Source organism: Acanthopagrus latus, chromosome 7, assembly GCF_904848185.1.
Source record: "Acanthopagrus latus isolate v.2019 chromosome 7, fAcaLat1.1, whole genome shotgun sequence".
In the NCBI taxonomy this organism is placed as follows: domain Eukaryota; kingdom Metazoa; phylum Chordata; class Actinopteri; order Spariformes; family Sparidae; genus Acanthopagrus; species Acanthopagrus latus.
In genome coordinates this window covers 22,389,761-22,403,820 of record NC_051045.1, presented here as the reverse complement: position 1 = coordinate 22,403,820, position 14,060 = coordinate 22,389,761, and the positions used below count along the sequence as shown (strand labels likewise).

At 40.1% G+C, this 14,060-nt stretch overlaps 1 protein-coding gene and 1 long non-coding RNA gene across 6 annotated transcripts in view; one reads left to right on the top strand and one right to left on the bottom strand.

Moving 5' to 3' along the window:
• Positions 1 to 2,007: 2,007 nt before the first annotated feature.
• The window catches only part of cfap74 (cilia and flagella associated protein 74), a 56,840-nt gene continuing 44,787 nt past the window's right edge, over positions 2,008 to 14,060 (bottom strand). For all 5 annotated transcript variants that reach the window (XM_037104736.1, XM_037104733.1, XM_037104731.1 and 2 more), the window contains exons 25-39: positions 13,644 to 13,777; positions 13,192 to 13,468; positions 11,695 to 11,829; positions 11,371 to 11,495; positions 10,773 to 10,904; positions 8,893 to 9,002; positions 8,741 to 8,796; positions 8,056 to 8,175; positions 7,806 to 7,961; positions 7,480 to 7,618; positions 6,514 to 6,668; positions 6,150 to 6,282; positions 5,041 to 5,174; positions 4,369 to 4,503; positions 2,008 to 3,810 (exon numbers count right to left, since the gene is read on the bottom strand). In XM_037104736.1, the coding sequence (XP_036960631.1) occupies positions 3,706 to 3,810; positions 4,369 to 4,503; positions 5,041 to 5,174; positions 6,150 to 6,282; positions 6,514 to 6,668; positions 7,480 to 7,618; positions 7,806 to 7,961; positions 8,056 to 8,175; positions 8,741 to 8,796; positions 8,893 to 9,002; positions 10,773 to 10,904; positions 11,371 to 11,495; positions 11,695 to 11,829; positions 13,192 to 13,468; positions 13,644 to 13,777 (2,046 nt within the window). In that variant the 3' untranslated portion in view covers positions 2,008 to 3,705. The remainder of the gene's footprint in view (positions 3,811 to 4,368; positions 4,504 to 5,040; positions 5,175 to 6,149; positions 6,283 to 6,513; positions 6,669 to 7,479; positions 7,619 to 7,805; positions 7,962 to 8,055; positions 8,176 to 8,740; positions 8,797 to 8,892; positions 9,003 to 10,772; positions 10,905 to 11,370; positions 11,496 to 11,694; positions 11,830 to 13,191; positions 13,469 to 13,643; positions 13,778 to 14,060) is intronic.
• On the top strand, positions 4,400 to 5,011 carry LOC119023085. The gene is made up of 3 exons (XR_005076157.1): positions 4,400 to 4,536; positions 4,756 to 4,831; positions 4,929 to 5,011. It is a non-coding gene; the product is annotated as an uncharacterized LOC119023085 (long non-coding RNA).

Here is a 14,060-nt window from a genome sequence, read left to right as displayed (position 1 = left end):
AACACAAACCCGTAGGAGGAAACTGGCCCGTTGTCTCGTATGAACAATGATCTGCTGTGCAGCGGCCTGCTCTGTAACCATACAGCATTCTTTTTTATTTATTCACTACCTGTAACTTTGTGAAAAACAGCAGCGCATGGACTCGGGATGAGTTGAAAACACCACCCCTGTGTGTGCACTTGTGTATCAGGCAGTGTCCTGGGTGTGGGTTTCCACCGGGACTCATCTGCCCAGGTTAATGCTGGTGAGATTTAGTTGCCCCTGGATACACCCCTGCCTGTCTGCATGCATGTGTTGTGAAGCTTCTTTAGCAGAGCTTCGGGCCACCCGGGGGAGAAGGCTTATTATGTGCATTCAGTCTTCTGATGAGGAGAGAGGAAAGGAAAACAATACACACCTCGATGTGCTTTCTGTGCAAGGTCTGATCAAGTTGGGATCGATAATAAGTGGTAGAACTATGAACATCGGTCACGAAAAGTGTGATGATCTTCATGGGGGAAACCGTTCAAAAGAGGAAAAATCAACAATTGTTTTATACATATTTTCCTCTAAGAAACATTTGTTTGTAAATGGTGTAATTAATTCTATTACTAACACCTCTATTTAACGTCACAGTCTTTATAGGGACAGTACACCAGTCACCTGTGTGTTTTCAGGTAGTAACTGTATATAAAAAGAAGTACTTCATGGCATCTAAGAAATGTACAGCATTTTCCTTCACTATTATATAAAGTCACTTACACTAACTCACACGCAGTCAGACAGGCGCACACAAGCACACACGCCTCCCTTGAGCAGAGCCGGGACGGTAAGTAGCGCTATCTCACAGTATTAGCGAGAGATCAGAGGAGAAATCAGATTAGAAAAAGAGGCAAAATGGCAACATAAATATTGCCTAATATGAGCTCATACATTTCATAAAACGAGTGACATTACATGAGGCTAAGCTCATAATGACCTTGCTTTTTATAGGCAGGTTGGGGTACAGTAATCTGATTTAGCATAATCTCCTACAATCTCTGATAAATGCTTACAGCATGTATCTCTGAGAGAGGTCAGATCCTATTGGTCCGTTCTGAGGCATTACTGACATCTGCTGTTCACAGGCACAGAGCCCGGCTCACGCACACTCACACGGTGGGACACTGCTAGGAGTTTTGTCATGTGTCTGGTAAACTTTAATGATGTAAATGTGACTGAGTAATACTGTAAATAATGTAGATGAGAAATATTATACATTGGTGCTGTTGAAGTACCAAACTTATCTTAATATCACATTATTTAAAAAAACAAAATATTTGTCCTACTGTCCTCCACAGTTCTGTATGTGGAGCAATCACACGACTTGAATTTAACATTTAATAAACACAGATAAGAGAACATAAAGAACACCTAATTTATGTAAAATAAAGTAGCTCCTTTCAGTTGATGTACAGGGTGTTTCACACTGATCTCCTTTAACTGATGTCCACATAATTTCTGTTCTTTGAGAATAAGTGAGATGTTATGGAGGGAAGAGAATGATTAGAATAAACTGTTAACTGTTTTAAAATGAGCAAACAATATTAAGCTGTTCTATAATCACAAGTGGACTTCAATCCCTTATTTTTGAGAAACATTGTAATCTGAGAAGTATTTTTAAAAGGTATATGTAATGTATATATGTGTTGGTTGTCAGTAAAAAAATAAATCTTGTAAACACTTTTTATCCATTAGGAACAATCATTTCATTTACTGTAATTGTCGAACAGGAATGGGAGAGCAGGTATTTTCTAACCTTCTTTGCAGATTATTGTTGTGTTGCACCTGCAGTGATTTTATGGATGCGCCTCTGATGGAAACAAGATAAATCAAACTAGTTAGAAAACAAGTTCTTCTTCAGTCCTATTAGAATGACACATTCATTATACGTTCTTAGGTAACATGTTATAGTAACTGTCGTCAACAAGTCATCATTTATAGTTTATTAAACCTAAACTGAAAGTTATCCGAGAGTGAACAATTAAATGCTTTGTAAAACATTTATTCAGCAGTTATGAAGGTTATAAACATCAGCTGCAGCTTTACAGTAAACATTTGCTTGGTCAGTGGTTTGTAAAGCATCCCACTGTTTGTCAGCATGTTCTGATTATCCTGAATTTTACTCACGATGGAAAGACACCTTCAGCACAACACACTTCACCACATTAAATCCACGAAAATTCAGGATTCCATCACCACTTGAGGTCCAGTGGGGACATTAAGGGCTCCTAGTGGCAGCTGCTTGTAAGTGCAACAGTCTAGTGCAGAACCGGGCCCAGTCCACAGGCCTTGTGGATGGAATTAATAACCTGAGGACAGGCTGAGTGATCGTCAAATGTTTAAAATCACTTGAAATTTATGTTGCTCCTCATTAAAACTACCACCACGTGAGAGCAAAGTTGTGGGACATTTTCGAGGGTTTTTTGACAATTACATCATCCAATTCAGGATTGTAAAAATGCTTTCATAACCTGCTGTATTGCAAAGATAAAAATAGGCAACTTAAAGAGAAGTGGAATGACACTCTGTGATCCAATTCTGTCGATTTTGACATCCATTTAAGCCTCACTTAAAAGATATGTGAGCTGTAGATTTGACATTTGTCTAAATTTAACATGGCTTCAGAACGTAAGTACCCTTTGGTGGAGATCGAGAGTGCCACAGTCAAATCAGTCGCCTCTACGTTTCTCAAAGCTGAAGCCGCCAATAGCTGATATAAAGGCAATAGAAAAATGGTCCTATCACCTGCAGCCCACCACTAAGATCACTGCTGCTATATACCACCTCATTACTGTTATAGCAATTAAGGCCATAGATCCAATCACTACAATAAATATTAATGTAGTAGACCAATATGTCAGTCTGTGCCTGATCAATAGGCTATAATTTAATACAAGTGTTTTCTATAAACGGTCTGTATTGAGATCTTCCCATTCTGTGTCACATTTCACAAACTGCCTCTTGTTTGGCCTCTGTGTGAACTCCTTTCACTCAGATACAGTGCCAGCAGTGCTACAGTATGTACTGTATACATCTGCTGGCTTACATCAGCTGACACACCCTTAACCATGATATAACACAGCTGCCTGCTCTGTATCATATACACCCCCTGGTGGTGTAAACAGGTGCTACAGTCAGGTGACATTCAGTGAGTGTGCTGCACACGGGTGGCATTCTGTCTCCTGGCTTCAATCAAGAATAACTGTTTTAGTCATGAATGGTCATTTAAAGTTATTCTTAGACTGTCTTCATGAATACTTTTATTGTTATTCTTCCTCTCCTTAGAAGCAACACAAGTATTCTTGTCTTGCTTTTTTGGGGTCTTTGTTACTTTGCCACGTATCTATAACTCATGAATTTGTGTTAGAGGAACAAAGCTACTATTTTATGATAATGCTAGCCATTTACCCTCATGTGTTTCAAATAGCTTTGGTGCTGTGTGATATAAGACCAACATAACTTGTAGGCAATCACAATCACCGTATCACAGAATCAAATCAGATCCTTGTCCAAAACATAATGAATTCCACCTTTAATAATTAGATTCAAGTCATAAATAGTCCATTCCTTTGTTAATGTTGCCCACGTACAGTACACATGACATCTTTGTTTACTCTGTCAGTGATTGTCAAAGTGTGTGTGTGAGCACATTTCCAACTGGCCAGTGTCCAGGTACAGTGGAGGTCAGACAGCAGTGGTGGAGACCAAAGCGATCAGGGTGACTCTGTAAACATTTGTCTCATCCCCTTTCAAGGTAACAGGCACACACGTCTGCACCACGTCGTAGGGCTGAAAACACACACACAAAGTGATCTCATAAATAAATATGTGGTACAGGGAGGGGAAATCTCAAAATCCTCATCTTGAAACATTGATGGTTGTGTTGTTATTACAGTACAGCCGTTGATATAAGACTTTTTTCTTGTCCATTTTGTGACAGACTGTTTCTATACTAACATGACCAGTGTCCAACCGGTTTTTAATCAGGCTGGAAAAGGCTGTAATTGATTTTAAACATTAAAACAATAAAACTCTTGACATGTGATGTAACCACATTTTTGGCAATCAGTAATTTACTCACTTTTTTGAGAGTACTTCAATTATCTTGCTTTTATTAGTTTCCTTTTAAAAAAAATAATTTTAACAACATGGTTGTAATACGGCTTCTTTGACACTGGTCAACAGGAAAAGTAGATCACAGCATTCACTGTAAAATACTAGTTTGTCAATAAAAACCGATAGACACAACCTAAAGTTATAGAAAGATTTCTTTATGCACTTTTTTCTGGAGAAGGTTGCTTTCCGATTTCAACAACAGTGATGAAAATAATATAATCCCATTCTCACCTTGTATCCACTGTAGGGGGTCCATTTGACAGTGATGGTGCGTTTGTGGCCGGCCTCCACAGTGCCTTTGCCAGGCTCGACACTAAAGCCCTGCTGCTGCAGGGATGCAACGTTATCCCAGAAAAACTCACCACTCTGGGGAAAAAACAGACAGTCAAGATAAAATCAGTAAGTTCCCACAAATCCTTTACCTTAAAAAATGGTCTATGTATAAAGTATATAAACACTTTGTATTTTATGGTCCAGGAATCCTTATGCTATTATTTTAGCTGGCAAAGGGGAGAAAGCTCTGCAGAATTTCAAGTAGCAAGAAAATGTAAACAATTAAAGCTGATGTAATGACAATATTTTAAAGTTAATTAGTTATTTGTACTTTCTTGTTTTCAGAAGCCTATTAAAAGGCAAAGATAGAGGCGTCATATCGCCTGTCACAAGACCACAGAGGGTTTCAGTGCTTTACAGGGTAATTGTATAATAAGTATGTTAATATGCAGTACAATAACAAAACTAAATATGTAATGTTTGTATGATGATTCCAAGTTACTCTCTGCCTCCTACAGGTTATTATCTGTCTTACGATCCATCACAGTGCATTTGATGAAACACCTGGCAGCAGAGCAGTGGTTATTGCAGTAAACCTACCACGTCCACTATGTGATGACATCACAGTACCTTTTTACTGAGCTGTGTGGAGCGGATGCAGCCAACCTGCAGCTCCCTCACTGCAGGTGTGATGCTTCCTGCATTGCACTTGGCCCGCAAGGTCACCAGCACAGGGATGGTGGGCCTCTCTGTCACTTCTGACTCTGCTCATGGAGAGGTCCAGAATTAATTGTTATCTCTCTGATGATCCTTTCTCTTCATATGGCGCCTTGCAAAACTACTGAAGTTCCCATCAGCCTCAGCTGTTCTTTTTGTCAATGCTAATTTACAAACATTACCATGCCCTAACTTAAGGTGGAGAACATGATCATTATCATGTCATTATGTCTATATGTCATTATCAGAATGGTAGCATGTTAGCATGCTACAGTAGGCATTTAGCTAAGTACAGCCTAACAGAACTGCTATTCCAGAATTAATTTGGCTTGCATTCATTTATTTAACACATTAGTTCCTTCAAATTCAGACAATTTTATATTTTTATATAGAAGACTTTTCAAATCACTTTATAAGATAGATACATTAAAAAGTAGTACATTAAATTGGGTGTCAGCATACATGGACATGTTGACACATGTTTGTTTGCACATTTGGTGCATGTGGAAATAAAGTTTGGGCTGCACGCAGACTCTCCCTGATGACAAATGTTCCATCCCCTGTAGCCTAGCCAGTGTGGAAACTATAAACTGGACTTAACTGGGATACACCTTAGTGATAATGTAACACTAACAGGAATTTGTGTCAACCGAATTTGCTGTACGATGACTTACACAACCCAACCCATTGATTTGGTGGTGAAATATGAGCTAAATGCTGGTGATGACAAGCTCACGGGCATGCTACAAGTAGCATATATTACTACATCACATGCTGTGCCCTTGCTTGCATGAATTATGGGGTAGGTCTCGGAGTTATCAGTCATATTTATAGTGTCAGTGACTTTATGTTTGGTGGAGCCTTCACTTTATTAAACAATATGCTTTAGCATGAAACAATTTCAATGGATAATTTCAATAGAAAACCAGTAGAGTATTAATCCGTTCCATTAATCTAACACTCTATCCATCATAATAGATGTGGGTGACCCTGAAAAGAACTGACGGCGGACGCTTTGATACCTGCGAGCTGAGGTTGACTGGCTATCTGTGGAGGGAGGAGTGACTCAACGGGCACTGTCAGCAGGTCTCCTCCATATAGATACATGTTATGTGAAGACGCTGCACCCTTCAGATCCATCATACACACTTTACTCTGAGAGACAGAAATGGCACAGGGTTAAGGTTGTTATATCATGAAGAGCAGCGAGAGAAGAGGACACACAGGGTGCCTTAAGTACATTTGGATAATGAGAGCACATTGGGAGGACAGCATTCGGCCTGTGATGACTTTTAAGGCCAAGGTCAGGTTGAGTGAAGAAATGTATTCAAGGTATGAGTCTTTGTGTGTGTGTGTGTGTGTGTGTGTGTGTGGTGATCAGCTGACCTTATTGCTGAGCTCTATGGTTAGTCTGTCAGAGTAGTTGACAGATGGGTGGTCAGGCTGAAAGGTGACAGTGATGTCCTGGCTCTGTTCTGGAGCAATGCTGCCCTCCACTGGCACCACGCTGAACACACTCAGCCCACTGTAGTTTTGAGTTCCTGTGAATAAAAGACACACAATACTGTGACCCCATTACTGCTGTTAGAAATAATGAAAACAAACCTTATCTTTGTTTTACTGAGCTTGTGATAAAACCACCAGTCTAGTCTTTCCATGATAGCTGTGATGGAGGTCAGTGGAGAAATGATAAGATCTCCACATTGATTGAAATTACAAAACAACAACAACAACAACAACAACAACAAAACTATACTATACTTACTGTAAAATTGTGGATGTTGATATTTTGTAGTTAGATAGAGATATAGCTCTATAGAAAGATATATTATTTTTTTTTAAATCAAGATCAAGACACAAACTTTTTGTCAACTTTTTGACAAACTATGTAATGGTGACAGTTTACCCCAAACTTACTTTTAGCAAACATAATACATTAATATAACCTAGAATTACCTCAAGCAGCTTGAATTTCTTTTTTTGTACTTGCCCCTCAGCAGTTCAAGTACCCTTGAACCTTTTTGTACACTGAATGGGTTGTACACTGACATACAGCCTCTTGCACAAAGTCCACAACCCTCATAAAGCTTAAAATAGGAACATCATGGGCACGCTGGGCATGACCATTTGCATATTGTGATTTCTACAGTTGTTTATGCATCGTGACATATCCAAACAAAAAACAGTTTTAAGTGTGTTAGAAAAATGTTGGGTGACCATGAGCCTCTCGAGGACCTTCCCTGCTCCTTGTCACTGAGTCTCCAACAGTTTCTTTCCTTTTGTTAGGAGCTCCACAGCAATCAAAGTTGTCAGGTTCTATGGCGAGTCACTGCAGTGTTAATTATGTCTTACCCACAGTAGGCTGGACCCGAGAGCCTGTGTTACTGCCCAGCAGGAAGGCCACCCTGTCAGCTCCACCCTGAGGCCTGGTGGGAGAGAGGCTAGCCAGCTGCACCCTGAAGCCCACTGCCACTGCTGAGCTGTTCTGCAGCTGCAGGCAAAACAGGGCTTAATATCAATTTATCTACAACCTCCTCAAAAGCATCCAGGTAATCAGTGCACATCAACAGTCAACACTCTCTTTCAGTCCTGAATTTGCAGAAAACAGAAAGGTCTACAGATCTTGTTCTTGTGCTTCTCCTTCTTGTCCTCTTACCATCAGCACACTGGTGACTGACCTTGAAGACCTGCGTGATGCTCTCCTTCTCCAACACATAGCCAAAGTCAAGGACACCTCCAGGGTGGGAGCAGGTGACAGCAGGGACCACACCTGCACCACGCAGAGTCATCCTGAGGGTCATCTTCTGGCTACGCACCTCCAGAGTCTCACAATACTGGAGAACAGCAGTGGATGAGCGGTTAATGTATTCATTCAATATTCATACTATTACTAAAATAATCTTTAAAAACTCCACGCTGTTTACCAACCTTTTCCTCCAGACATGGACTGAAGGCCAGAACCAGAGTGTGTTTATCTCCTGGTCTTATGCATCTGAGAGCATTCAGAAGGGAAAAAACTCCGTGTACATCCAGCACTGACGACCTCAGCTTGGAAATGGTCAAAGAAAAGCACCAGTGAACATTTGATATTATTATTTATTACCATTATTGATTAATACAGGCAGTAGTGCCAATTTAAGACTAAGGCATACTGCATTTCATTGGAGTATAAAATCTCTGGATATTAAAGTAATTGCTAAAGAGATGCCATTTGTAAAATATCAACTGCATAAAATCGACAATAAGGTGGGAGGACTATGAATTTTGACTGAATTTAACATAAAAATAAATGTACATACCCAAGGTCATAAAAAGACATAAGTTTTGAAATTGGTGATACTTTATAATAACTGTCATTAAAAAGTGGTAATTTTTTAGGTAATTCTTTCATCATTAACATACAATGAAATACTTCATTAACCATCTGTTAAACAATTGTTTCTTGTAAAGTTGCAACTGATGTTTATCATACTTTTTAAATGGTTAATGGCTATTACAGGTCTATGAATTTACCAAAAATTGTTTCAATAGCAGTTTGAAACATGACTCCTTGTTCTGTGTTTTATTCTGTGTGTTGTGACATGCGGATCGGTATTTGCTGGAGAAAGGATACATCCAAGGACTCCTTCGAAATGTTTTGAACTGTTAACCTCTTGATGACTTTTTCTCCTGAAAACAGGAGACATGAATACAATGCAAAAGAAACATAAAAACAAACGGTATGTTAAGAGCCATCAAGCTACATAATCATTAAAACTCACTCACCCACTGCCACCTGATGGAAGTCTATGGTATTGAGTCCATTGTTGGATATTACCACTAGAGCAGGCTGTACCGCAGGACACTGCAGCTGCAAGTCTAGAGTGTTGAAAGGACTGTGGAGATGAGAAGACAAGCTAAGACATAAGAAGTATGTGTTACAGGTCCTACTCTAAGTTTCCTTTGCAAAACTGTGAGTCGTGAATTTCATAAATAATTATTTTTATGCTGACTGATGTGTTCTCAGTTCTCAAAATAACTGAGTGAACCTCTGAACCTTTTTGTTCAGATGCATATAAATGTGGTTGTGTCCTGATTATTCATCTGCCATTATTAACAAAGCATCCAGCTTTCAGTCGCTCACAACTTAGTGCTTTTGCTTTTGTTGCACCACAAAGCATTGTAGCCTGAGGCTGCCTTTAGCAGGGGCCTGCTGATATGATAATGGGGTCAAATCCTTGCTCCATCCAAACTGAAACATTCATAAATCTAGAAAAACAGATAGACTGAACCAAGCCGAGGAAACCATGGAGTTTATATTCTGTTGGCAGAAGGGCTTTTGCTTTTGGATGTACAGTCTTTTCCTGTTTTGACTTGAGTTTAGTGCATATTACAGCATCTAACATAAAATTAAGCCGAGCAGCCTCAGGATATATTCTTCTTTTTATTTTTTCATCTGCTTAGCTTTAAACCAAAACTGTTCAAGTTTTCTCCCAGGAGGCTTTTCATAAATATTTAGAGCCACTCAATAAAACCAAATCATTGTCGACAAAAGAAAGATGACAGATCTTTACTTTAGAGGTCAGACGACTGAACCAAACTGTAACAAAGAGAGTTAGCATACGTCCCATAAATGGAGCGATGGCTGTGAGCTAGTTAAGGCAGACAACTGGAGCTGCACTGCTATAAACTGTACATATGACACGCCTCAGTCTCTACAATCACCAACTGAAGACCCTCCTAATTTGGCCGTCTATCTAAACTGCAAAACATTTTCAGCTCCCCCTCTGCCTGTCAGTGCCACTGCTGTTTGACACCAAGCTCTATTTAAAAAAATAAAATGCGAGTTTTACATAAATTTATTCAATCTGCCTCAAAATTTGTTTCTATCTATTATTAGCCATGATTATAGCAAGAAGACAGAGGAAATTTCTGAACGGCTTTTCCAGTTTTTGCGGTGGCCACGTTCAATCTTCAACTCTTTTCAAGTCTATGATCATCACTTTAGTTTCTCCAGTGCTGAGATGAAGATGTTTCCAAAGGTTACTCCAGAAGGACAGCCAAGCAGACAGACGAAGTGATTGGTAAAGCTCTATTTTTATGAAGTGGTTTTCTGTAAGTTCCTTCAGACATGGTGGCTATTGCTGCTAACCCAGTGTCCCTAGTGTTTTAACTGGGCCTGTGGGTAAAATATAATTTGCACATAGTGGCTACTTGGAGGGGAGGTGTTAAAAACAGGATGCAAAGGGTGCATGAGAGAGAGAGAGAGAGAGAGAGAGAGAGAGAGAGAGAGAGAGAGAGAGAGAGAGAGAGAACTGGGCTCAGCAGGTTATTTTTGTCCTGTGTGACGGGTCGATCTGGACTTGGATGAACTATGTTATTTATGACAAACGCAGACCTTCTGCATCAATCAAAATGTGTGCTGAAAAATGCAGTGGCAGTCTGATTAAGGAGGCCATGGTCTGAAAGAGCTGGCTCACATTCATACCGCAAAGTCTGTAAATCAGAACGGGACAGCAAACGGCACACATTTGCAAAGGATGTTGGGTATTCGGTATTGGGTCCAGTAAGGTCCCAAAGAATAAAGACATGATATGACACAAATCTGACATGACAGGGCCTACAGAGTGTCATACAGAGCTGTACAGAGGCTGACTCAGTGTTACCTCCATGCCGGCTGCTCCTGTTGGTCCTCTGGAAGGATTCTGTCAGACACAAAGCAGGGAACTGTGTACTCTCTGTATCGTTGGGTGAACGAGTACAGCAGAGAGGCTCTGGCGTCTTTATACTGCACCGACCTTGATGGAGAAGACTCAGCTTTAATATAAGAATCAACAAACTCTCCTCACACATGCTCTTTGGTGATCATAATATGCATGGCGTGATCAATGCAAATAAAAAGAAATACTAATGGAATCACTTGAAGGAGCACTGGAAGAGGAGGGAATATTCAAGCAAATGCTTTGTGTGCTTGTTCAGTGTTGGATCTCAGACTTCAGTCCAAGTTATACATTTGGTTCACAGACTGGAGTGGCTTTCAGGGAGAATGTGAAAGATGTTTCCTAAAGAATAATTTATTCTCTTTTGCTGTACTACTTTTTGATATTTGGTTATAAAATATTTATTACTGAATACTGGCCTCACTGGAATTTCAGTCGGGCAAACGGGACGTGCTTTCCAAAGGAATTTGTGATACAACGCAAGCAATACGACTGATGACATCAAGGAGAAAATCAAGTCTTTGTAGAGATGAAAACCTCCTACCCTGGCTGTATGTCAGCAGGATTTAGTGGTTCAGTTAGTTGCTCCGTCTTTGGACCGTCGGACACCTTGCTGTTGTTTGGAACCACAGAAACCTTCTTCCCTTTACTGGTTTCGACTGGAACCTCCTTTTTAGTCACACACACAAACACAACTGATGGTTTCATACAAGAGTTGGTCAGATGTAGCCTCCACAATCTGTATAAGCACCAGTATGTTCATCAAAGTGAAATAGTGAGCTGGTTGATGATGTGCTCAGATTTAAAACCGATTTGGCAGCCTCACAGTCGCAGCAGGTGACTGGAGCAGGTGTGTGTTCAGTCATACCTCTTTTTCAGTGTGTGTGTTCCTCTCTAGCTCCTTCTCACGGAGCAACTTGGCACGGTGGAAAAGACGCAGCGCCTCCTCTTTGATCTCCTGGTCCAACAGTCTGGGTCTGAATGTCACCTGGACCAGACATCTCTAAATCAGAGAGACGAGGAAATATTCAGACTCAGAGGATCTAGCAGTAACACTGCCGGCCATTACTGTGTGTTGTATTGTGTATCATACACATTTTCAGGAGCAAGTGAAAAGTAAAATGAGTGTTCTTCCTCAGTGGCGATTTTTAATTGAAACCTCCACTTCATATTGCCAAGTGGAAGTTTAAATTAGTTTTGGGCAGTCTCCTGTTCTGGGGTTTCTCTAGCGTGGACCAATTCAAGTGGACTGAGGATGATAATCCCTCTGTTTTCCAATTGCATTTACTGGATGTCTCCCACTGGGCTTCTGATGGATTAATTGTTTCTATAAACAGAGTCTAAAGGAAAGTCTTCCACTGTCTGCTTCAAATTCCACTGTCGCAATCCATAAACAATTTACTGCATGATGTAAAAAACCCTATAAATCCAATAAATATTAAATTCAGATTCAGTTTTTTTGTTTTATGTTCTGTACTCATTGAGCACTTGTTCACTTTCATCAGGTGTCCAGTAGAGTGCATCATTACACTATAAAGGCATCTGCCGTAGGCCAACAGCAGTTATCGTGGCTGTTCATCTCACTGTAAATCTGTAAAACTGTACTGAGGTGAGCTGAGGATGTAAATCTTTCTTCTTACATCCGTCATCATGTCTTTGCTGCACGATGTCATAATTTAAATTTGACTGGGATCATATCTCAAAACCTTAATTACAGTTTGTTATGTAAGGGGAAGTCATGTATTCAAGGAGAAACAAACCTAAAGAGATCGGGATTACCAAGACATTGGGTAGTGAGGAGCGAGTCGAACTAATAAAAACATTCTTCAGATGTCCCTGATAGTGCTAATAGCAAGCTTGGTTTAAACATTATCTCAAAGTCCATATTAAAGGGGCACTCTTTAGCTCAGTTTAGTGCTCTACTTTTATAATGATGGAGGAATCAGAAGAGACATATTAATAAAGAGTATTGTCAAGAACGGCACAGAACTTTCAGAGATATCATGACATTAACCCCTTGTAGGGATCTTTTCCCATTCTGCACTTCCCATAATGCAACCAACAGCATTAGCGTCAAAGTTGGTTCTTGGAAACAGTAATCTGGCTTTTCACTGCATGTCACAGTCTTCATCAGCTGCTTGGGTTTAAAGACCATGAGATGTGGTAAAAACCCTCCAGAAAAATCAAGCAAGTTACTCTTCAATCACATCTTTTGTCAAACAGCCAATAGCATCCTACTAAAGATGCAAATCTTTCAGATACCACACCTCCAATCTGAAACAAAAGATTTTTGCTGAAAAATATGTCATATCAGTGGAGTGCTCCTTTGATATCAGTGTAAACAACATATGGTGTGCTGCTTCACCTCTCCAGGCAGCAGGGTGCCTGCAGAAGGAGCGATGCTGATGTCTGAATCCTTGGGTGGGAGGAAGGAGAACAGCCTGGGTGCTACAAGAGTCATGGCGTCCTTGGTCTGTGGATCGATTGGTTGTTTGGACTGGTTGTGGTTGGTTTCACGGTTGATCAGGGAAATTATGGTGGTGGAGTGGTCACCCACAGCCGTGGCCCCAAACTGGACCAGAGAATGGGAGAGCTCCAATGGAGGGCTGACAACCACTGCTTGACATGACAGATGGAAATCTCTGATGACAAAGAAAAATAAATTGTTCAGTTCAATAATGTATAAATACATGTGGGATTTGGCACTGATTGAACCAGATACACCATCAATATCTGGGGTATATTGGTCCTATAAGTCAACAAATAAATTAGATATATGACATTTAATTTACACTCAATATAGAATTAGGAGATGACCTGTTAATTCCAGATTTGCAGCTGAGCTGGAAACTGTACTCTTTGGCTTTGCGGGCACAGAAAATCAGATCAATCTCCAGGGTCTCTTGTGGAAGCAGAGTGCCGAAGCCATCATTAGGCTGGACCTCAATAAACTGTAGTGTAAGAGAACACAAACAACACAAATGGCTTGAATTTTCAGTTTACAGTTGTAATCCTTTTCATGAAATCAAACCCCAATTTTGATACTATTTATGTCCAACATTTTCTGCAAAATCCGTTTATTACATGTATGTGATGAGTAAACAATTTCTGCTGTGTGCCACCAGCTCTTGCTGTATGAATAATTCAATAAAATATTGCAAAACTGCTGCACTGCAAACAGATACACCAAAAGCTCCTCTGTTGAAATTCTTTCAGAGTAGCTAATCAGCGAGT